Source organism: Choristoneura fumiferana, chromosome 29, assembly GCF_025370935.1.
Source record: "Choristoneura fumiferana chromosome 29, NRCan_CFum_1, whole genome shotgun sequence".
NCBI lineage: Eukaryota > Metazoa > Arthropoda > Insecta > Lepidoptera > Tortricidae > Choristoneura > Choristoneura fumiferana.
This window is the reverse complement of record NC_133500.1, coordinates 702,472-726,591: the sequence shown is the minus strand read 5'-3', so window position 1 is coordinate 726,591 and position 24,120 is coordinate 702,472. Positions and strand designations below refer to the sequence as shown.

At 37.6% G+C, this 24,120-nt stretch overlaps 5 protein-coding genes and 1 pseudogene across 8 annotated transcripts; 2 read left to right on the top strand and 4 right to left on the bottom strand.

The window, feature by feature from the left end:
- Positions 1–623: 623 nt before the first annotated feature.
- LOC141444360 (mitochondrial import inner membrane translocase subunit Tim10-like) lies at positions 624–4,035 on the top strand. 4 transcript variants are annotated; one of them, XM_074109898.1, is made up of 4 exons: positions 629–826; positions 1,460–1,608; positions 2,325–2,494; positions 3,512–4,035. In XM_074109898.1, exons 3-4 carry the CDS (start codon positions 2,353–2,355, stop codon positions 3,649–3,651), a joined length of 282 nt encoding a protein of 93 aa, XP_073965999.1. In that variant the 5' UTR covers positions 629–826; positions 1,460–1,608; positions 2,325–2,352; the 3' UTR covers positions 3,652–4,035. The 4 variants fall into 4 exon arrangements, with proteins under 4 accessions (XP_073966001.1, XP_073966000.1, XP_073965999.1 ...); XM_074109897.1 differs by having other exon boundaries at positions 634–826; positions 1,460–1,612; XM_074109900.1 differs by lacking the exon at positions 1,460–1,608 and having other exon boundaries at positions 624–771.
- On the bottom strand, positions 4,031–5,400 carry LOC141444358 (GPI mannosyltransferase 1 pseudogene; annotated as a pseudogene).
- Position 5,401: 1 nt separating this feature from the next.
- Positions 5,402–5,705, bottom strand: LOC141444363 (NADH dehydrogenase [ubiquinone] 1 alpha subcomplex assembly factor 8). Its single transcript, XM_074109902.1, has one exon. It carries the CDS (start codon positions 5,600–5,602, stop codon positions 5,402–5,404), a length of 201 nt encoding a protein of 66 aa, XP_073966003.1. The 5' UTR covers positions 5,603–5,705.
- A 71-nt stretch (positions 5,706–5,776) lies between these two features.
- LOC141444362 (cx9C motif-containing protein 4) lies at positions 5,777–17,449 on the bottom strand. The gene is made up of 3 exons (XM_074109901.1): positions 17,297–17,449; positions 8,666–8,817; positions 5,777–5,866 (listed from the first exon to the last, which is right to left on the bottom strand). The coding sequence occupies exons 1-3, from the start codon at positions 17,349–17,351 to the stop codon at positions 5,864–5,866; spliced, it is 210 nt and encodes a 69-aa protein (XP_073966002.1). The 5' UTR covers positions 17,352–17,449; the 3' UTR covers positions 5,777–5,863.
- LOC141444357 (vacuolar protein sorting-associated protein 26B-like) lies at positions 15,133–17,249 on the bottom strand. The gene has a single exon (XM_074109895.1). It carries the CDS (start codon positions 17,081–17,083, stop codon positions 15,674–15,676), a length of 1,410 nt encoding a protein of 469 aa, XP_073965996.1. The 5' UTR covers positions 17,084–17,249; the 3' UTR covers positions 15,133–15,673.
- Positions 17,450–17,657: 208 nt separating the features above from the next.
- LOC141444359 (mitochondrial import receptor subunit TOM20 homolog) lies at positions 17,658–22,920 on the top strand. The gene is given in 5 exon segments (XM_074109896.1): positions 17,658–17,872; positions 17,875–17,898; positions 19,118–19,221; positions 19,712–19,816; positions 22,043–22,920. Coding segments are annotated over 5 exon segments (465 nt in total). The 5' UTR covers positions 17,658–17,772; the 3' UTR covers positions 22,175–22,920.
- The last annotated feature ends 1,200 nt before the right edge of the window (positions 22,921–24,120 follow it).

The following is a 24,120-nucleotide window of genomic DNA, read 5'->3' as shown; positions in this document are numbered from 1 at the left end:
AAAATATATATACAAACACCACCTAACTGATCTTTAAACTATTAAATAATATTTAAACAAAAAAGAAAGCCAGAAACAGAACCGCCGCGTTTCACGTTTCCCGCGCTTTTCAGATACTACGTTACGTACGTCAGTCAGCCACCGCCACCGATCAAATCAGTGTTGCCAAAATGTAGACCAGAAAAGAAAGCTGATTGTTACAATAAAGCAATTCGGACCAAAAGTGCGCTTAAAAACTATTATAATGGGACTACTTTGAAAATGGGCGTATATATCAATAGGATTGTATTATTGTAAATATTAACAGTAGTTTAGTACGCCGTAAACCTCAACGACCGTCTATCTTTTATCTGACGGCTTAAGCATTTTTGCCCGAGCTGAGACTGCATCGCTCGCGCATTACGCTCGCTCGGTCAATAATAGTGAATTAAAGGAAAATAATGTTAAATAACTACAGCCAAATTGGCTACGGTCCTAAATTGGTAACACAGGTGTTTTTTTGTAGTGAGTGATGCAATCGTTAATTACCGATCAAAATATGTTTTACTTACATACTTCATACTTGTAGTGGGAACTAAAGTATTTTTCAGGTTGAAAAACGCTCGTTTCTCAGATACATGCACAGTAGCGCCACCAGTGTATGACATAACGTGTCACATACTAATACTAAAAACCTAACCTCACATTTTTCATCTTGTCTGACTTGTCTAGAATTTTCATTCACGAGAATAGTATGCCGCTTGGAAAATTTGGAAAAATAGCACTGTCGTGGTAATTACTTCAATAATAAAAAATTTAAAAGTGTTTATTTAAAAAGTATTTTGCGGTGAGCCTCGATAATTTAATATTTTATTATACAATTTTTTAAACGAGTTGATAGCCCGTGTGGAAAAAAATATTAGGAAAAGCCCAGATTAACTCCATTCACATAATTCATAATGATTTAAAAAAGCTACGGTGCACCAAGGAAAATAGGAGCTGAAGCAATTTTTCCTCAAAAGTGTCAATCAAAATGGAAAATAGAAAGAAGTATAAAAAAGAAACGCAACAAATTACTATGCTACCCTGTAAAACTTCGTTAAGAATTAGGAACGAGGTTTTAAACAATTTTTATGTGCTAGTTAAGTAAGACACATATGTAATCAAAAACTAAATTTCATCAAGTACTGGCACTTTATCATCAACAGAAATGGAGTAATAAATTGATTTTGGAATTACTTTGCCAAGGTCCATATCCATTTCAGTAATTTACCTTGCTTTGTTTTAGTGGAGAAACAAATTGATTTAGTATAGTTCGAAAGATGGAACATAATTTTTATAAAAAAAATAAGTTACAAAACTCTCGAGGTGCAAATAGGTAGTTAATATAAAAGTATTGTCAAACCTTGATTAATTTACATTTATTTCCAGATTAGATTTCAAAGTTTTTCTCACAAATTGATGCACTGTGGTATTTCAGGGTTGCAATAACAGTAACAAGTTTGTCCCTATTTGTGGTCTCCCGAAACAGCATCAATGCGCGCCGTCTGGAGAACATGAAAGCGCGGGAACGCATGCGCAGATCTAACGAAGGAGAGTACCCTGACAGTTACAGGAAACTTTGAATTTGTAGGTTTGTGAAATCGCACTGCACTCAAAACCTATAATAGCAACACCAGTTAGAATGACATATTGGATGTTACAACCAGTAAAAAAGTCCTAACACAATCTTATATACCAAAATAACATTGGTCATAATGAGTAACCATGTCTAGCAACAAAAAATTGCTGTCCTTTCTATGTTGTTATAAATGGTTTTGATCAGCCAAGTCAAACATGTGGCCTGCCAAACATCTGGCGAAGAAGTTAATGTTTGTACTTTTTGTGTTTTTATTGGAAATTTAATAACCCTTTTGACCAAGCCCAGTATGAAAAGAGTTAGAACAATGGACTTTATGTACAATCCGTGTCAAGTTCAAAATTCAAGTGTAAGAGTTATGACAGTGGACGTTATCCATGTCAAATTGAAATTCAAATGTAATTCACCCGCACAATCCAATCATATTGGTTGGGTTTGAAAGGGATAAATATACTTGCCTGCCATTAAACATTAAAATAGGGTAAAATCCTGGGAAAAAAAAAAACATTCTATTTATTAAATCACCATCCATTGATTAAATTTATTTGATGGATAAGTGTGATGCTGTCTCTGTTTGTTTTGTTTGCATTCGTATAAACTCATCTGTGCGAGCGCGACAGCAAATATTTAAGTGCGAGCAAGACAACGTGAAAGGTTAAAACATGTTATGTAACAGTATAAAAGTGTAGCCTCTCATTCTTTCCAGAACTTACGAGCGCGATATAATATAAAAGATGGCGATGCCCCAGTTGGACCCCGCCAAGCTGCAGTTGGTGCAAGAGCTAGAGATTGAGATGATGTCCGACATGTACAACCGACTTGTGTCAGCGTGTCATCACAAGTGCATACCCGTCAAGTACCATGAGCCTGAACTTGGTTAGTTGAGGAACCAAATCAATAAGTTACATCACATCACAGTTACCCATGTCACTGGTTACTTAACCAGTCCACATGGGTCCACAAGAATAAAATAATATTGGATTCTAAGAAATTCAGAATGGTCAGTCTGTTCCGAAAATGATTCATCTCATCACTATGAGGAATGATTTAAATTCCACTTGTTATTCGAAAAGCAGTGGGACACAGTTATAATAATATAATAATTCGAAAATCTTGATTGCGTGTATATGCCAACAGTGGTGTGTGGTGCCATCTATCGCAACTATCATAAGTCACAACTTCTAAGTTTCAAATGTCTCTAGTAGTTAAGATTTCGGACTTTATACGCTATGCGTAAATCCCGATGCCTGTAGGAAAATTGTTGTCAAATATAGTCTATTGTGTACCTACCCAAAATCCTGCTATCTACATACCAAACTTCATCTAAATCTGTCCATATGTTTTAGTGTGAAAGAGTAAGAAACATACACGCAGACACTCGCTTTCTTTGGCATTTATATTACTAGCTTTTTCCCACGGTTCCGTCTGCGGAGATTTCGTTTATCGCTATACCGCGGGAACGCAATTTTCCGGGATAAAAAATATCCTTTTTCCTTCCCAATCTCCAACTATCACTATAAAAAATTTCATCCAAATCGGTTCTGCGGCTTAAGAATGAAGAAACGAACAGCATATCTACCTTACATTCTCATTTATAATATCAGTAAGGAATACAACTATATAATAAAGTAGGATATACAATAGCATAATGGACGTAGTTTAACAAAAAGGATACTCTACTATTTTTTTTTTATTTTGGCTTGTTCTCTGTGGCTTGAGGCTGACATAGTCACATTTGGTGTACTTAAGCCTTCTTAAAGTAATAGATAAAAAAAAATGGATCTACTTTCAGTAGGAACAAAAGGAACAAAGGATCCTTTTTGTTAATCTACATCCTTTTATAAGTTGCTGTTACTTTACCAATATTATCAGTTTGTATCTTTTGTTATTCAGGGAAAGGCGAGTCAGTATGCCTGGACCGCTGCGTCGCCAAATATCTAGACGTGCACGAGCGGATCGGCAAAAAGCTTTCCAACATGTCTCAGGGAGAGACCGAAGACCTCACCAAAGTCAATATGCCTGAGAAGAAATAGTTCCCGGGCTTGCAATGAATCATTCATACTTTTTAATTGTTATATTTTAAGTGTGTCCAAGAAAACTTGCGTTTCTGAGATAAACGCAATCCAACGCAGGCAATACAGGTATCACAATATGAAAGTAATCAATACTAATTAGTCTGTCAAATCTTGACCTGAGTTTTTTGACCTTAACAGATTCAAATTTTATGGTTAACGAATTAGCCTTTTTTTAATAGGTTCATTGCAAGTTTAGTTTAATTATTGAATTTTGGTGCGCATGAATTAGTTGGCTATGAATACAAGTAATTTGCCAATGCATTTCTAATTAATTAATATAACATGAGTTAGTGGTTTTAATGTTAGTAAACTGTTGTTGGAAAATAAAATATTAGGATTTAATTTTATTATTTATTTAATGATAAAATCCATTAACTATATCTACAACTTTCTATTCTATTAACAAATTCATTGCACTCAATGCTAGCTACTTATGTTTTTCTTTCGAACCACGAATTTGACCGAAGCCATATTCTGGCGTATAGCTCCTAACGAGTTGGCCTAACACAAAAATATTGGCGCAGAAAAACACAATACTCTTCAGCCAAATAAGTATAAACACCTCTCTACATTTGAATTCTAACAAATAAGCATAAAACAACCAGGCGCCTTGAGCGAAAACCCAGATCAGAGTCAAGAATAAAGCGTTCGCTGATTTCACTCTGAAATCGTGCACTACTAATGGTAGTAAAGACAAGAACCACACGAAATACTGTGACGTCATCACGCTATTGAACGCAACTAAAACGACCGCTTGGAAAACAATGCGAACGGCAAAGTCTTGGGGTCACAACCGAATGTCAAACTAGCGACAAACAAAATAACGCATTCAAATATTTGCGACAGCGCCTTTACAATATCAAATGCTAGCTGATCCATTGTCAAGTAAGAATAGTAGAAGAGCACAGAGAAGTTATGCCTCGTGTCCTTCCTGAATAAATGGTAGATGTAGGTCTCGAATAAAAATTCGTAGCCGTATAACAAATACATTCCGTAGGTGAGTAAGAACAAAGTTACAACGCAACTTGACGCTAAAGTCAATTGCTTCGCGTTGGGCAGGAGTGCTATGATGCCTTCTTTCAAATTTGTTTTTCTGTTGATCTTATATTCGCCCAAAGACAAATACATTGGAAAGCTAAATGCCAAAGGGTATAACCGCAGATGAATAGATACACCCAGCAAAATACCAGAAAGGGCGTACTTGAATGACGATTTAACTACCTCAGTTTGTAAAAACAATATCGAAAGTATAATGAAAAAGCACGGAACAGAATCGGCATTGCCTCTCGTGGAGATGCCAATGCTTAGAGGATTGTAAAGCCAAAATAAAGAGCAATAAGTAGAAATCCTTGTCACGTTTTCCTTTTTAGATCCCAGTTGGTACCGCACTAAAGATTTCACGGCGATAGTGACTAAGATATCAAAGACAGAAAAGAGTATTTTCCCGAAGTTTCTTCCGAGGATAATATTCGGTACCAAAAGGTAAGCTACCAAAGGACTGTATCTGTATGTATGACGTTTGTATGGAGAATTTCCATTAACAACATGCCGAGCGGCGTCCGTGAACACTTTATAATCAACATCTGTGTATGGGACATCGTAAAGATTATCATGTATGTCTCCATACACGATCAGAGCAATTCTTATAACCGTTCCTATAAAAATATGGTATTTCAAAGGCAAGTCTATAAACTCTTTAACTTTCATGTTAGATCCTTGTTTTCATATCCTTGGCAGCAGATTGCAGGCAAGCTTTGAATTCCTGGAACTCCTTAGCACAACTGTCTTTTTTCACTTGGTCTTCTAAAAGTAACACACACCGAGCGTACAACGCGCTTTGCCTAGCGCACTTCGCGAAAATGATTGGATATTTTGCGAGTCTCTCTCTTGCTTTGGAAACTGATTCCATAATAATATTAAACAAAACTATACCTATATTAAAATCAACTCAAGCCTCTGGATTCAAGACTTTGGATTGTCTTTTGGTGAAAGTTGTCGGTGGTTCGGAATAGTCAAAAGGCTCGCGCGGTCTCAAGAAGATATCGTACAGCGGTTTCGAGAAGAAAATGCCGAGTCCCAGCACTGTAAAAGTCAGCTGAAAAGTCCTTGGGTACTTGAAAATCCAACTCCTTTTTCCTAGGGGTTGGCTGCGTTGACGCTTGTCCATTATTTACTGAAAAGAAAAAAGATTGTTTATTATCCTGTTCATTGTCTATTTTTTTTATTCTGCAAGGAGATGGCGGGACGAGTTGGACGCATATCAAATAAGAGTGGCAGGAGCATGCTCTCGATAGGGACGAGAGGCGGAAAGAAGGGGAGGCCTTTGTCCAGTAGTGGGGGACACTAACAGGCTAACAAACAAAAAAAAGTAGGACGAGATTAGGTTAGTATACCTATTGTTTGTTTTATCAATAGGTACAAAAAGCTTTGACACGTTACCAGCTTAGACTATACTGTTGACGCGCTTTGTTCTTGTCTTAACCATTTTGATTATTGATTATAGACCTTCGTCTATTGATTGATTGAGCTGAGCCTTTATTGTTGTTTGCTTGTTACCATAGACAAGTAGTTGACGCACTTTGATTGTCTGCGGTTACCTTAGTAAGAATACTAGCTTTTGCCCGCGGCTTCGCTCGCGTTAAATTTGGAGTAACATACATTTACTTTCTGCGATCCTTTTTTCGTGTTTTGATTAATTTTTCGGAGGATTACATGGAAATACAAATACGGACAGATTTTTTTTTAGACAGATGGTGCAAATTTTGTAATACAAAAATCAACTTACATACGTAATTAATTATGATTCTTACCAGCTTTGAAACCCTGCTTCGCTGATTCAAGGTTGGAATTTTAGAAAACGTTAAAGTACTACGCGTTTCTTTTGCCCGCGACTTTATACACCATATAGGATTATATCCCGAGAAATTGTAAAGTTCCCGCGGGACATGAATTACTGTTATTGAAATAATTTTGAAAATCTGCCTCAAAATTGAAACTTATTTTTATTCTGCGGAAATGTCAATCAGTGATAGGTGTATCTTTCTATTGATAAAAGAATTATTTAAATCAGCTCAATAGTTTAAGAGATTACCCCTAACAAACAAAGAAACAAACAAAGTTGTGATATTTTCCTATTCCATGGGATTTTCTGAAAATCTTACCTAGTGCACCTCTGTATAACTTTAGGTTCATCTATGCCAAATTTCACACCGTAGCATGCTGAACGGTTGTGTTGCTCTGAAGATGAGATCTGGTTGAGTTCGAAACGCGTCAGTGTAAAGTGTTAGTGGTGATAGATGGATTTGTGTGATTTGTGTGTGTTCTTACAGTGTGGAGGTGGAGGAACTGCATGAACACACATTGCATGGGCACAAAAGTAGCTATCATAAAGGTCGCGGGTGAGCAAAGTAATTGTGTCAGCTCGTTGAACGTACATGTAAAATTTCGTATCTATGCTATCAGCCCTTGAGGAGTTCAGTCATCAGCAGACGACCCTGGCTGCAGCATCAGGCGGTGTATATCATATAAACGCATTGTCATTGAAATTTAACAATCATGTAAAATCTTTTGCGTGTGCCATCAACTTTTGAGGAGTTCCCTTCTACGGAGACGATCCTCGCCAGGATGAGCAGGATGTCACTGCTAAATAATTGTTACCAGATTTACATCAGTTTGCCAAATCTCCAGTCCCCAGTTTTATTGGTTTAGCTTATGCGTTTTCTGATTCAATTGGTATATAAAATTCTCTTTATTCGTTTTATCCCGTGGGATATTCGGAAAATCATTGAAACAGTTTTTACCTATTAGTATTATCTACCTGCATGCCAAATTTGAAGTCTCTAATATTACGGAGTTAGGGCCACTTTGAAGCGAATATATAATCCCATTGTATTCACTATCCCGTGGGAATTTCGGAAAATCCTGAAAATCGTTTTTAACTGTTAGTATTACCTACTTCCATGCCAAATTTGAAGTTTCTAATAATTACAGTTACGCAAATAGGGCCATTTTGAAGTGAAAATACAAATCCCATTTTTTTCCTATCCCGTGGGAATTTTGATAAATTCTGAAAATTTTTTTAGCTGTTCCTATTACCTACTTGTTCGTCAAATTTGAAGTCTCAAATAATTATAGTTACGGAAATAGGGTCATTAATTAAAAGTGAAAATACAAATCCCATTTATTCCTATCCCGTGAGAATTTCGAAAAATCCTTTCTTAGTGCGCGTCTACACCTATTAAGGAACATATATTCCAAATTTCAAGTTTCTAGACCCAGCGGTTTGGGCTGTGCGTTGATCTATAAGTCAGTCAGTCAGTTTCTTCTTTTATATATATAGATTGAGGCACTCGATTGTTGTTTACGGGTTCCCTAAGAATATTGACGCGCTCGATTGTTGTTTGCGGGTTCCCTAAGAATATTGACGCGCTCGATTGTTGTTTGCGGGTTCCCTAAGAATATTGACGCGCTCGATTGTTGTTTGCGGGTTCCTTAAGAATATTGACGCGCTCGATTGTTGTTTGCGGGTTCCCTAAGAATATTGACGCGCTCGATTGTTGTTTGCGGGTTCCCTAAGAATATTGACGCGCTCGATTGTTGTTTGCGGGTTCCCTAAGAATATTGACGCGCTCGATTGTTGTTTGCGGTTCCCTAAGAATATTGACGCGCTCGATTGTTGTTTGCGGGTTCCCTAAGAATATTGACGCGCTCGATTGTTGTTTGCGGGTTCCTAAGAAATTGACGCGCTCGATTGTTGTTTACGGGTTCCCTAAGAATATTGACGCGCTCGATTGTTGTTTGCGGGTTCCTAAGAATATTGACGCGCTCGATTGTTGTTTGCGGGTTCCCTAAGAATATTGACGCGCTCGATTGTTGTTTGCGGGTTCCCTAAGAATATTGACGCGCTCGATTGTTGTTTGCGGTTCCCTAAGAATATTGACGCGCTCGATTGTTGTCTGGGGTGTTACCTTACCTTAGACTTGTCGAGCTTCTCAGTGTCGGGCGCGAACTGGCGTGGCTCCAAGTCGTATCCCGAACACACGAGCGACTGCGGCTTGAACTTGATGCAGCACAAACGCATCGATTCAAACACGCGCTCGCAGCGCACCTCTTGAAAATTATTCTCTGGAAAAAACAGGAGAAAGCTTTGTTGTTTGTATTTATTATGGTTTACATCTTAATTAACAAGTTACTAAGCGAGTGGAATAAATAAAAGACTATGTGGACCACTTCACGCTCCCTCTCTGTACCTTTATGCTGCATCTATTCTACTGTATGCAGTAGTTGTAGTCATTATTAATTACTAACTAATTCGTGAGCACATCTGGGTAATGAAATCAGGAATCATCATCATAAATATCGGGGCCAGCTAAGCACTCAGACATTTCGTGACCGCTTGAGTTCAGATGTTTTTGACAGAGCCGGCTTTGTGGTAAAGCAAGAGGATCGCTCCCTCTACTAGTCGCCAGATGGCAAGGGACGCCACTTCCTAGTGCAAAAGAAAATTTTGATGCCGTCTTTTGAAAGGCGCGGAAGCGGTGTGGAAATCTGGCTCTACCTTAATCAAGGAATCATCATCATCATCTCAGCCGTAGGACGTCCCTTGTTAGACATGGCCGCCCCCATAGACCTCCAGTTGCTTCGGTTGCAGAAGCTTGCATTTAGCATCCACCGTGAACCCGCGACTTTAACCAGGTCATCCGTCCATCTCGTTGGTGGACGTACTACGCTGCGCTTGTCGATCCGCGGTCTCCACTCGAGAACTTTGCGGCCCCAACGGCCATCTTTCTCCGTGCTATAATGACCTGCCCATTGCCACTTCAACGAGCTAATTAGCTTGGCTATGTCGGAATGAATAGCCGTCGCTGATTTTTGACAAAGTTCTACCTATAGAAATTTAATGCGTCTTTTATCATAATTATCATAGGGAAACTGATTGGCGAACCATGGTCTTTCATTGCGAAATATACCTAAGAGTACCTTATCTCGTTATACATAATATATATATACATTTGCAATGCTTTTTTTGCGGTGCCGGTCGCCTTCTATCGCAACCGTATTATTTGAGTGGGAGTAAAAGCCGCAAAGCTCTAATAAAGATAATTAACATATTACCCGTTAGTCATAAAAATATCCGTAATTATGCACGAGTGAGTTAGCGGCGTTTAAGAAGCGTTTAAGTGGATTTGCGATGCCTCTAATCCTAATTTTGTAATGGAAGTTGGTTTTGCGACGACGAGCAATCAAATCATGGCCGTTCGTGGACATTAGGTATATTAAGCACATCACTAGATGGCTCATTATTCTTTTCAAATAAAAAGGTACCTACCTAAGGCTCGGTTTCGTAGGAATATCGCTAACTCCGCCCTTACCTTGTTTACGTTAGAGAACTAAAACAAGTACACTTTGCTCACCTGCGTTCTTATGCAATGTTACACTCAACCACAGAATAAGTAATATGACTCAACAAACTTCTGGTAGCATGGTGAACGGTTGTATTGCTCTGAAGATGAGAGCTTCATGTTGAGTTCGAAACGCTTCAGTGTAGTGTGGTGGTGGTGGTGAGGATGGGTTTGTGTGATTTATGTGTGTTCTTACAGTCTGGAGGTGGAGGAACCGCATAAACAAACGACCCTATCATAAGGTCGCGGGTGAGCAATAAAAAAAAGTAAAAGTTTTAGTTAATTGATGGGCGTTTTCGTGTACAGATGTATATTCTTTTTTTTTTCAAATTTGAAAAAATATGGCTTTTCCTACTCAGAATCGAAGGGACAGAGGACAGAGCAGAGCAGTGGCGCGTAGGTAGTGTGCGTGTTGCGGCAGCCGCCGAGTCGCGTGCTCCTGAGAGGAAGGGCTACGAAATAGCCTGAAACATGTCGAGCTAAACTCGGTTTAAGACGTGAGTTATCCGTTATAATATCATTTAAACAAAAATCAATTTGAGATTCTCCAATATTTTCAGGATATTATTCGATTTCAATGAGGGCTATCGTTTTTTGTCTCACTAGATGGCGCACTGTTGCGTGAGGTTTTTAAGTATGGCTTTCAAAGTCTGTTATTACGGGCGTGAAACAAAGTTTAGATTAAAATCATATTTAATACACCTTAAACCGTACCATAAAAATAACGAGCATGCCACAGTGTTGCATAGTCCCCGTTTTGTTCGGAAAAAAGGGAGGACAAAGGTTTCCGAAAGACAAAACTGTCTCAAAACACAGACATTCATTGCCCCGGAACGCATATTTGCCATAATTAATTTCAGATATTGCAAAATATTCACAAAATTATTCTAATTATAAATAAACCCGCGTAGCTCACCCAAAAACTATGAGATTTGACATTTCGGAGACCTCACGCTACACTAGCAGACTCTAGTGGCGAATTAAATACGCGATAGCCCTCATTGAATTTAATTGAAATTTGACATGCGTTTGGTGGGCGGGTCGGCGAAATATCTGTACCTAATATTACACGTTGTTTTACCTACAAACAGGCTGGCGATAAAAACGATAAAGACCCGATAAAAGTGCAAACCTGAGGAGGGCCTACTCCGAAATTCGAAGTTTGTATCGTACCGTCCCTCTTACTCACATATTAAATAGTAAATAGACGGAACGACACATACTTCGATTTTCGAATTTCGGAGTAACCCCGCTGGGAACACGTAGGTACGAATTGGGCTGTGGTTTTGGAATTATATTGCCAGCCAAATCCTTTTAATATTATAAATGGGAAAGTTTGTAAGTAAGTACCTAAATTCGTTTGTAATCTTTTACGTCTTTCTAAACCAATTTAGATGTAATTCGGTATACCTACCTAGGCAGTAGATAGTTTTGAGTCCCGGGGAAGGGCAGGATATTTTTTATAAGTTTTAACCGAAAAATTGCATAGTTCCCGCGGGATGGTAGCGATAAAAGAATTCTACGCGGAAGGAGTCGCACAGGCAAGACAACAGTTAGTGACGTAATAAATAACGCAATTTGTTTTGAAAAAGTTCCTCGTCACGGCATTTTACGATGCAATTTGGTCCATTTGCCCAATTTTCGTGTTGCTATATAGATGGAGAGCGGACTGCAAAATTGTACTTACTTGATACCGCGATGAAATGTACAAGGTTTCCCATAAAAGTGTTGCTGAGTCCGAATCTGATAGTCTGCCGCGGCGGAACTTGCCGAAAGTAACAAAAAAAAAAGTTATGTTTTATGTTATTTCTGGTGCGAAAAAAGGGGCGTTATTTAACTCATCTGATACCTACTGAAATATAAGCAGACGCTCAAAAAAATTATAGATCTTAAAATTATTACAAAAATGGTCTTCATACTTTTTTTCTCGCAATTACCATTCCTGAGATATCGCGGTTCTAAACGTTGAAGGAGTCACGTTCTATCTATTATTAGGGTTCCGGAGCCAATATGTCAAAAACGGAACCCTTATAGTTTCGCCATGTCTGTCTGTCCGCGGCTTTGCTCAGGGACTATCAATGCTAGAAAGCTATAATTTTGTAAACTATGCCGACAAAACGGTACAATAAAAATTAAAAAAAAAAAAATAAAAATTTTTACGGTACCTCCCATGGACGTAAAGTGGGGGTAATTTTTTTTTCGCATCCAACCCTATATGGTGGGGAATCGTTGGATAGGTCTTATTCTTATAAAACCATTAGGGGTTTGCCAAGACGATTTTTCGATTCAGTGATTTTCTAAGTGCAAATTTTCATTAAAATCGAGCGTCCCCCCGCCCCTCTAAAATCTAAACTGGTGGGTGGAAAAAAATGTAAAATTCAGGATGGTAGTAAGTATATCAAACTTTTAAAGAAAACCATAACGGCTATGGTTGCTTGATGATAATAAGAGTAAATAGCAGCCTAAGGTATAAAATATACCTAAACTTGGAAGATTCCGTATAAAATACGAAATCCTCAGAAAAATATTACCTACTTAATTTTTTCGTCATGGCTACGGAACCCTATTTCCGGCGTGCGTGTCCGACACGCCCTTGGCCGGTTTTTTACTGACATATTTCGCTTTTCCGCATCTACCAGTAATTCTAACTGCTGTCTTGACTTATTTTAGTATCAGATGGGTAACGGGATGGAATGGTAATGGGATGGATAACGCCCCTTTTTTTTCCACCGGAAATGTCATTTTTTTTGTTACTTTCGGCAAGTTCCGCCGCGGCCGCGGCAGACTATCGAATTTGGACTCACTCTCAGCATCACTTTTATGGGAAACCATCACGAAACCATTGTGCATTTCATCGCGGTATCAAGTAGGTACGAAATTTTGCAGTTCGCTCTATCTAATAGTCCATTTAAGGTTTGAATTAACGGTCAAATTGTAACATGTTTCTCGGTATTTCGAACACAAATGGACTAAAAATACCTACATGTACATTTATTAGCTGTATTATTATGTTTTTACTATAGAAGTTAACACAATATCGTTGTTTTGAAAACGTGTGCAAATTTAACCATTAAGTTTTATTTCTTTTTTAAGTAAATGGAGTATAGCCGCTGCTTTTTGGATAATTCTTGTAGCCAAATAAAAAGTAGTGCCTAAATAGTTTCACGTCGAGTACGCGAGTCTGGTCTAAGTTAGTTATTGTGTTATATTAAAATCGGGAAACGATTTAACGTGATGCAAATAAATTAATACTTTTGTATATATATTACATTTTATTAACAATATGATATAATCGACATGCGCCCTTAATCTCATTAGAAAAAAAGATAATCCTTTTATACAATAAGACACTAAAACCAAACAATAAGATATACATATAACAGAATAATGTTTTACATAATATGGACTTTCCTCTAATTTACATTATAATGAATAACTATTGTGGACCGCGGGCGCCAGACTTTGCAACAATCCAGGACAACTAAAGTTTGCCAAGGCAAACAAATACATAACATCTTAAAGTAAAGAGGTAAAGCCGAATACAATAAAAGTGGACCCATAGTTAAAAACAATATACAATTTTGAGGGCATCTCCGCCCGTGGCCCACGATCTCTCTTTAAAACCTAAATACTAATAATAATATTTATCTCCATAATTATACAATTTTAGTATACTTTTTACAGACGATTAGTCTTTTAGATTCACTTCTATGCTGATACTGAGGTCAAATAAATCGTTCGGACCTTCCGTTGAACGCTAAAATGGTTGACACTTTTTCTCGGCCCGAATAACACCGACATGGAAATACCGGCTGTTTTTTGTGTACACGTCCACAGAAACTGACAGGAGTTTCTATGGGCGTGTACACGAAAAACAGGGTCGGTGTTTCCATGTCGGTATTATCCGGGCCGAGAAAGAGTGTCACTCGCTAAAATGTGGCATCTCAGTTCCGTTTAAAAAAGTAGTTGTTTTTTTTATTAATTCCCGGCCACGGGAAACAGCCAATGGATTTTTTTGTACAATCAATGTGACAGATCTCCAAAGAAACCCACATAACTTTCCTTCTACTCTTTCTAAGCGTTTATCTTGTCACATTTTAGCTGACGGTAGTTTTAAGTTTCGTTGTGGAGCAGCGTAGTCTCAAACGGAAAGGGCACCAATAAATATACACAAATTAAATGATTTTCGGATGTCAATTGGTGCTACGTACGCAGTTGATTGATATAAATTGGTAAGGCTCCAAGTGCAGTCTTTTAACAATGAAATTGTGTTCCAATGGAAAATATAATTGTGTAAAACACAAAGTAAAAATATATACTTGCGAGATATTTTTGCGTTAGTTGCAGACACACTAAAAAAATTCAATGTTTGGATAGATTAATCACAAAATGACTTGTGCTCACTTACTACGCGAGTTTTTTCAACAATCAAAAAGCTACCTGACGCTACATTTTTTTTTTGATAAAAATAATACTTGAATTAAATGTTACAGCTCTGAGATTTCATCTCATTCACACATCTTATAATATGGCATGATGATCTTGATCCATACATGGTTCTAACTATGTGGATGTTGTAGCTGTTAAAATGCGATAAAAAGATAATGGTTTGCCTGTGAATCATTATGTAACATGACTTATGGTGACAATACACTAATTACGTTGTCACTAGTTGCATAATAAGGTATTTTTTCAGTTGTAAAAACTTACAAACTTAAAAATATAACAATGCTCACTACAGCAAATAGCTTTTTAGATAACAGTTTTCTGTAGAATGGCATATTGAACAAACAACTGTTTGATAACTCTTGATAGTGCAATCAGTGGCATTAATCGTGCAATGTATTAACTACTTCTCATACAACAAAATTATCCTACTCTACATTTCATTTGATTTTATAAATTCATTGTAGCAATTGTTCAATGTTATAATTACTTGATTTCATTCGTAAATATACAGAAATATGAAACCTTCATATTATTAAACTGACATTCTATTTAATAATCCCACTCCTGATTTTAAATTATTTCTAACTTTCTTATACCAGTCTTTTTCCTTTTAACGTAGGACTCCTGATAAGTTATACACAAACAAATATTGCAAATGAGCAGTTCCCACATGACCATGCGGACTGTTATACTGAAGTGGTTCATGTCTCTACCACAAGTTTTCCTGAAACCTGGTAGACTATGTTGATCATGTCATTGAATTTGCTTATAACATTTTGTTTTAACAACTAACATAAGCATTATTTGTGTGGAACAATTGTAAAAGCTACATCTCTCGCTCCAAAACTGCTTAGAGCAGAGCTACATCAATGCCAAATTTACATTTGGCCAGTACAGGCATACACTTTCACTGGGTCAGCAGATGGACATGGATTTAGCATGTTTTGATAGAATCAAATACGAGCCTAATGTAAATCGCCCACAGGCATTAACACTGCCAACAATGATGGAATATTGCAATTCGTAGATACTACTCTGGTTTTGAACCTCTACACAATTGTTTTCAGATATGAAAACATACAGTTCATGTCGTCGGCGACAGATATGTCGACGGCGCACATACATTTCGGCTATTGACTTGGTTCAGCTTCTGCACTCTCTGATCGGCTTACGGGCACTGGTTTTTCTGCAATCTGCGGCTTCTCTGCCACTTGAGGCTTTTCAGCAACTTGAGGTTTCTCAGCTACAACAGGCTTCTCAGCTACAACAGGCTTCTCAGTTACAACAGGCTTCTCAGTTACAACAGGCTTCTCAGTTACAACAGGCTTTTCAGCTGGAGTGGGTTTTTGAGATATACTCTTTTCTACAGGTTTTTCATTCAACTTATCAGCTTGGTTGTTCTCAATGTGTGCATTTGACATTTTGTTAGTTATTTCTTCAGGTTTGTCTTGCTCCATTTCAGTAGGTTTGTGGTTCTCGACTTCCACATGAAGAGGGCCTTGTTGATGAGAGTGCTCTTGGTGCAAGGGGGAAACAGCACTTCCGGTGTTGTCTTCATTCACTATTGTTTGCTGCCTTTGAGCCGGAGGCTCGGATGGATGTGAGAGGGTCTGTGGATGATGAGGGTTGTGTAAGAGCAATCTAGACTTGTCACTCTTCCTCCACAGAGTCACTTCCTGCTGCTTGAAGTAGCGACGGTCCTCTGTGTCCATCAGCACTAAATTCAAATAGTACCTCACTGAAAATTTGTTATTAATATCTCTCATGGTTGGTGTTAAATCATATCCAGCCAAAAATACTCTAATTGGTATGCTTTCTCCCCTGACTGGAGCTCCATCCATGATCTCATATTTTGCAACAGTTTCATTCTCAGTAAATGTGTTAGGTCCCGACCCAGTTGTTTCCCTCTTTATTATGGATATTTCCATATGTTTAATCTTTATACGGACTAGCAGGAAGTAGATTTTACCAACTATAACATCTTTGAGGTGATACTTTGATTTGTTGTATTCAAATTCTATGTGCAGGCAGTCCTCTATGCCTACTTCCATTTTAATGGAGTTGAGGACGTCTGGGTAGCTACAGAGCGTGTGGACAGCGATGTCGACTTCCTTCACGATGTCTGTGAGGCGGCGGACGATAGTCGCGCGGAGGAAGTATCTCAGTCTTACGTTAGCTCCCGTGTACACCTCATAAGGCTTCTCCACGTTCGCAAACTCGAATGGATACGATGTGTGTTGCAGCAGATCGCCTGGCCGCGCAAGCTCTTTGACCAGAGATATGAATTCATGATGGTTACCTCTGTCGTAGAAAAGTTCGATCTGTCCTATTAGTTCGACCTTGATACCTTGATGTTCGAGTTTCGATCCCGGTTTCCGAAGAGTCACATTCACCCGTCCTGACACCGTTTCGCCATCGTAATACAGAAGTAATTTCTCCTTTTTGCCGTCATCCGTTTTCACCTCGGCTACCTTCCGCTTGTCAGCATCGTCGAAAACGATTTCGATATCGGCGGTTTGTCCGAATCCGAAAAAACTCATTTTCACACTGAACTGTTACGCGTGCTGGAGGAAACTTTTTACACTATTATCAACAAGAACAATCACGTTTTATTTGAGAGAAACATTGAAAAACGGCGATGAAACGCCCGCGAATCCGTAGAGGCGATTGAAGGTTGAAGCAAAGATGGCGACTGAATTCATGTCGGCTGTCGGCCGAGAGGTTGTTAAATGAAATAATTTCTAAAAACTCACCAACAAGACATCTCTGAATCTCACAAGCAAATTTCTTACAAGGGTCGACCGGCATATATGATAATAATAAGTATTTACTGGGAAGAATAATAGAAAATCGGAAATTTTATCATGTGTACAATTGACAAATTTTGCAATGGCAACCTTCAGGAATAAAAAGCTGCGTTCAAATATATTTATATTAATTATATTTAAAACCAAATACAATAAGAATACAATACATAAATTATATTTATATTACTGTGATCCACTTATTATTGTAATTTTTAAAATTTACAGCAGGTATCTATAGTGAATTCTAATTTTCTCAGGTCCAGTCCCACAACTAAATGATTTTTTATGAACGCTTTTGACTGTCAGTCAGTACTGCCAACTTTCATTCATCCCTTTTGCTAATAAATGGCGGATCACGAAATTTTGTAACAAAAGCGAGCCGATATTTCCTTGAATAAATCGTTAAGAACTCCAATATTACAATGGAGATAACTCGTACTACACTCGGAATTGCAGTGGGTATTGCCGGCACACTGTTCCTGGGATATTGTGTATATTTTGACCAGCAACGTCGTAAGGATCCTCTTTTCAAAAAAAGCTCAGGGAACGTAAGTACTCAGTATAATCAGCATAGAAATTGTAATGTGTGTACAAATGTGCAAAAATTGTTAATTGACTATTTATTTATTTAAAATCACGTTACTTTCATACATACAATACATCGTTCTGTTCATTGTCAGTGGCGGAGTTATTTCAGAATAACCTACAAAATGATGATGGTTGCGCACTTGTATTATTTTCGCTTCAGTTATCACGCAAATGCATGTTCACTCATGCTAATAACATAACAGGTGCGTGGTTCGTGTGGTATAATTAGAGCAAACATTGTGTAACATCGCATCAATGACATTGTAGCTTTGATCGAAGTTCATTGGTAACCGAGTTCGCGATCGGCCTGTATAGTGATAATTTTAAAATCATAATCTAGCGTAAATACTTAACCCTGCTGGTAACAGGGTTCTTCTCAGCTTGGGCTCACCGATGGCCAGTCTCACATCTAGATATGTCTAGTTTTCATATTTTTCACACACAAAATTCTAATTAGCAACTCAAAATTATTTTACTGATATTTTGTAACATTACTTAATTTAGTTTGAATATTATGTTTTGAAGCAATAATTAACGCTATTATTCACACTTGACTGTGCAAGAAATAATACACAAGACACACAAGTTGAAACACAAACATGCAATTAGGTATCAAAGAAAGTGAATTTAGTTTGTTTTTTACAGCAATAAAAAGATAATAAGCACCTCTTGAAATTAATTGAGCGTTGTTGGAATCATGTTTTTGTAATTTATTTTGGTAGATGGATTTTTTCTAATTTGCCCCCAATGAAGGGTAATTTTAGCCCTTAGAAAAACCACATACAGAAGGGTCACATAAAAGACACTAAAGTGTGGGAGGTCGGTACTAACCATATGGCAATGTGTCAATTTCATTGCAATAATTAAACCTGGTACAAGTTAATTTCAATGGCCAAAGTTACTCTTCGGGGCTAAAGTAACCTGATAAAGTACTCAGTTAAAATTACTTTGTGTTTCATCAGCATGTATTTGCCCACCATAGGGCAAATATATCTCCAATCCCTCTTTATCCAGAATTACTATGCTTATGCTTATAAAATATTTTATTGTAAACTAAAAAACGATTTACCCCTGTATACCCCTAATAATCTAGGTAATAGCTCTTAAAACTTAACTTTTAAATAGTCAATGCCAAAACATGCAATGTTAATTCCAAAAAGTTAATTTTTTGTGTTGCAGGCAGACAGAATGCGAGTAAAAATGCATCACAAGGTCATACATTGGGTGGTCCGCTGCCCGACATGAGCGACCATGAGGCCATGCAAAGGTTCTTCCTGCAACAGGTAACGTCTTCTAAGTCACTACATTCCTGACAGTGATTGTGATCACCAGTTAAAAAGAATACTTATACAAAATACGAACACAGCAAATGCGGAAAGAGCAAAATGGACACAAAAAGGGGAACCAGGCTCAGCATGATGGCAGGAATTGTTTTGCAATGCTGATGTTCTGACAGAACCTTAACCTTCATGGCTACTGAATCTAAACTTAACCTACTAAAGTTATCAATTATGTGGGAAAAATTAATTTCAATTGATATGCAAACCTTATTTCAGTAAAATTCAAGAGTAAACTATGCCAAATATTTATGTACATATCTAATATTAGCTGTTATTTAGATGATTAATTTTTTTATTCAGATCTGCGGAACTATGAAGAATCTTATAATATATTACCCTTACCCCATGTATGCTAACTCCGGTTGAATGACAATGACAGCTTCCTGTGTTTGACAATATTCTTTGTAACACAAATATACATTATTGTTGACAGATCCAACTGGGTGAGGAGCTGTTGGCGGCAGGCGACCTCGAGGCCGGCGTGGAGCACCTGGGACAGGCCGTGGCTGTCTGCGGACAGACACAGCAGCTGCTCGGTGTAAGTTGCATAACTTTTACTAATAGTAATACTAACAGACACAAGTTGCTTGACAAGGATACTTGACCAGTCTTGATGTAACTCGCAAGTATCTGCGCTCGGTTTTTCTCACTCACTTACGCTAACGTGTCTTTATCCTCTGGACAAAAATGAATAGACCATGTTGATTAGGGTATTTCTAACCTATGTATTATGCCTCATTATAAGATATACATATATAGTTTTTAAGTGCTCTTTATTACTAACACCTATTGAGTCACTCATACTTCGAAACAAAGAATTATTATTATTAACTTGCTTTTGCCCGCGGCTTCGCTCGCGTGGAATTCGGTTATCGCGCGCTGTTTCCTCGGGAACTGTGCATTTTTCCAGGATAAAAAGAAGCCTATGTCACTCTCGGGCCCATAAACTGTCTCTATGCCAAAAATCACGTCGATCCGTCGCTCCGTTACGGCGTGTAAAACGGACAAACATACACACAAATACACACACTTACGTATTTATAATATTAGTATGGATATACCAAACCCCACAGAAGAGCCTGTATGTAGACATAATGAAACAGTAAAACATATTTTTTTGTATTCAACTGTTTAAATAATTTACAATTAGAACATTCCTAAGAAAGAACTCTTGTCAGGATTTCAGATTTTGAATCATTGTCCAGAGAGTAGACATATTGAGCAGGTGTTGATTGACAAGGACTAATGATTATTTATTACTATGTAACCAATATCATAAATGAGAAAATTTGTGAAAATGTTTGTTACTGGAATCAGGCAGTAACAACTTGATGGCTTTGGATGAAATTTGGCATAACATAACACAGGATACCTTTTATCTCTGAAAATTGCGTGATTCCCGCGGAATAACAACAATTTTATACAAGTTTTATAAATTATAAATGGTTTTATAAATAGGTAGTTTTCCCTTGTTGTAGCTGTTCCCTGCCATAATGGGTCTGCTATTTTTTTTTTTATAAGGATAGTGATAAATTAATTATTCACAGACAAAGCCATGGTCAACAGCTAGTTATTAAAAGTTAATAAAAATAAGTATTAAAATTGCTCTTGATGAAATATATGTATTTGCATGTGGTATGCATATGACGAAATAACGTGCAATGCAAGAGCTCCAATTCCTATAAGAATTTTGATATCATAGGAGACACTTATCAAAATTAAATGAATGGTGCTCTTTGCCTTATCATATTTGCTCAACTGTACCACGGTACCACCATCCGTAAAGTAAAAGTAGCGCCAATGCCACACGTTATTATAATACTAGATGAAAACCCGCCTTCGCTCGGGTAAAATGTACACCCATAATATGTTTGAAAAATGTTTTTTGCCACTGTAAAGACTGTCGTACTTATCGAAAAATCTGAAGTATATTCCCAGCCTTAATATTATCACAAACGTATTTTCACAGCTAACCTACGTATCGGTATTTCACCAGTAGATAGTTCTCCTAAATCTTATTTGCCCAAACAACTATGATGTCTCTTGTCTCATAATCAAAGAAATTAGACCTAAAGGGCCCCATATACGGTACGATTCGTCTGTACGATCGATCTGATGAAAATCGACGAATCGTACCGTGTGTGGGGCCCTTAAGAGGTCACAATGGAGAACGAAATGCAAACCTGTGACACGTGATGACGTGACGCCACTTTGATGTGATGACTTTGACATGTTTACTTCGCAACGCCATTATATACTTAGTAATTTATTCAAGTTTATATTGAAAATACTCGATAATCCGAATTTTCCGGCTACAAGTTGTCGACTCGGATTGGCTAATTTTTTACGCTCTTCAATTTGATGTGCATTTCGTTCGAGTCTACCGTACACCTTGACGAAATTATTAATATAGATTGATTTGTTCCACCGAATTTTGGTTTTTAATCTCATATTTGCTTACAAACTTTACAATAAAGTTGTTTGTTAGTATAAACAAATTTGGCTGGGTGTAAATATTATCTAACGTAAGGAGTGTAAGCTCGACTAGACAAAGTCTTTGAAACGTGAAACTGGGACTTGTTTACTGGTATAAAATATTAAAGATAGTGTACTGTACTACTTTTGGAACATAAATTCTCTTCATCAATCATTCATTATCCTCGAGGGTACATCGAGGATAATGAAAGATATACACTTCATTGGACCTATATTTCCTATCAAAATGCACTTGTTATAATGTCTCATGGTCATTGTTTATTAACAGGTACTCCAACAAACAATGCCAGCCCCGATCTTCCACTTGCTTCTCAAGAAACTGCCAGAAGTGTCGGAGAGGCTCCGAGCCTCCATGAAGGCAAGCGGTGGCAGCATGCTTCAGGAGGAAGATGTCGAATAAACCAGCGCGAATCCAAAGGAGTGGGGAGCGGTTGTAGGCTCTAGCAGACTTGGGGGTATTAGTGTCTCAATATATCTAGTTGCAAAACTATAGGATAAATTCAGGTTGTTGAATCAAGTAGTTGATACGGTAAAAGGTCTTTTATTTCATCAGTACATTTAAAGCGCTTTTATTTAGATAAAACCTGATATATTTTTCCAAATTTGACAGTCATTGGCCTAAAGGGTAGCTATATGTGGAAACCATAAACCCTCAGTCATCCAATGCTGAAATTATTGAATGGCAGTGTTTTACTTAGAATTACTCTCAGACAAACAATAACGGATTGCTTGCTTATATTTGAGTCCAAATACTGAGGCTATTCTGATATTTTCATCTAAAATATTTGTGGAGAATCCAATATTTGATCACATTTTAAAAATATTCGTAATTATATGCATTACTTGTAAACATTCAAATAAAGTCATACAGCTGTTCATGTTCACGAAGTGTTTAGCTCTAAGACTTGGTTGAGTTAGATTTCTCTAGGTACTCCATGTCTCTAAAACTTCTTGTTTTTTCATCATCACCAATTACTTCATATAGACTGGGCGATAAATCTTTTGAGCTGATTTTGTATTATATTTTGTGTACAATTTAGTTGTTTGGACACGTGTTAATTGTACAAAATGACTTAAGCTAGTAAAATATACCTTTGTCAAATGTACGATGTTCCCACCGACTGAAATAAACAAGCTGTCACTGTGTCCTCGTATTTTAATTATAACTACCCTCAGATATGTCACGTAAATTGTCAATAATACAGGAGTATGAAACTAACCGCATATTGTAATAATTACATGTCTAATAAATTCTACAATCTTTGAATAAGTGATTTTTATAATCTACAAACAAATACAAACAGTACCTATGTCTGAATAATCTGAATAAATCAATTTCAAATTTATCAATGATTGTAGTGCTCGTGGCATATTTTTATAAATTTAAATTTCATGTAAGCCTTTATGGGTGTTACTAGTGTTGTAGCCCTTTTAAGAGCTAGCTTAAAAAATGTGGGTAGTTATAATGAGACAGATGAGGGTAGATGTTTAACAAGATGTGATGACGTTTGTTTATTACAGTAATTTCAAACCGTAACGTTTAAACGTCGAACGACCTTAAACATTTTAATTTTGTGACATGGATACTCATCAAGATGACAATAAGGACTTGGAACCGAAAATACAGCCAGACGAAATTTTGGAGTCAGCACAGAAACTGCAACACGATGACAAAATGGATTTTGAACACGAAATGCAGATCAACGAAATTGAGAAGGCGGCCCAGGAACCGCAAGATGTACACCAGTCGGGACCCACTATAACCGAGGTGCTAACGCTGCACTGCTTACAATTCATTTTCGCCTTTCTCACATCAATGACCTTGTCCGATCGGAACGAGTCTGCCACGACTGGCGAGAATTTGTGCAGCAATACCTGCCATTTGTCCAAAATTATCGTATAGCATATTGTAACAATAGCCCCTGCAAAGTTCCCGATAGAAGTCTCTCCTTTCGAACGATAAAGCTAGCCATGCGTAAAGGGGAGATCAATAAAATGATCCGCATAATGGGTAAATATTTTGTGAGAGTCTATTCAGATTGTATAGACGAGGAAGGCTCGAATGCCCTCGCCGTGCACTGCCCACATTTAGAATACTTGTTGCTAAGCGGAACTCATGTCAAACTTATTTTCGATGATGAAACTGACGAGGAAAGCCAAAGAAGGAAGCTTACCGGTATATTTCTCACGAATCTTAGAATGAATTTGAAAACTCTCGGCCTTAGTTTTTTCAAACCATTTAAGGTAGAGTACTTGCAGTCGGCTATCCACCGCTTGACCGGTTTGACGAGGTTAGACCTGAATTCGATTTCAGTAGAAACTCTGCAAAGTGTGAGCCGCTGCTCG

Excerpts from the sequence above, each read along its gene's own strand:
- LOC141444360 (XM_074109900.1), top strand. The coding sequence starts at position 2,353 with ATGGCGATGCCCCAGTTGGACCCCGCCAAGCTGCAGTTGGTGCAAGAG. Across the intron at positions 2,495-3,511 it reads GTACCATGAGCCTGAACTTG|GGAAAGGCGAGTCAGTATGC; the intron begins GTTAGTTGAGGA and ends TTTGTTATTCAG.
- LOC141444363 (XM_074109902.1), bottom strand. The coding sequence starts at position 5,602 with ATGGAATCAGTTTCCAAAGCAAGAGAGAGACTCGCAAAATATCCAATC.
- LOC141444357 (XM_074109895.1), bottom strand. The coding sequence starts at position 17,083 with ATGAGTTTTTTCGGATTCGGACAAACCGCCGATATCGAAATCGTTTTC.
- LOC141444362 (XM_074109901.1), bottom strand. The coding sequence starts at position 17,351 with ATGCCGGTCGACCCTTGTAAGAAATTTGCTTGTGAGATTCAGAGATGT. Across the intron at positions 8,818-17,296 it reads GATTCAGAGATGTCTTGTTG|AGAATAATTTTCAAGAGGTG; the intron begins GTGAGTTTTTAG and ends TGTTTTTTCCAG.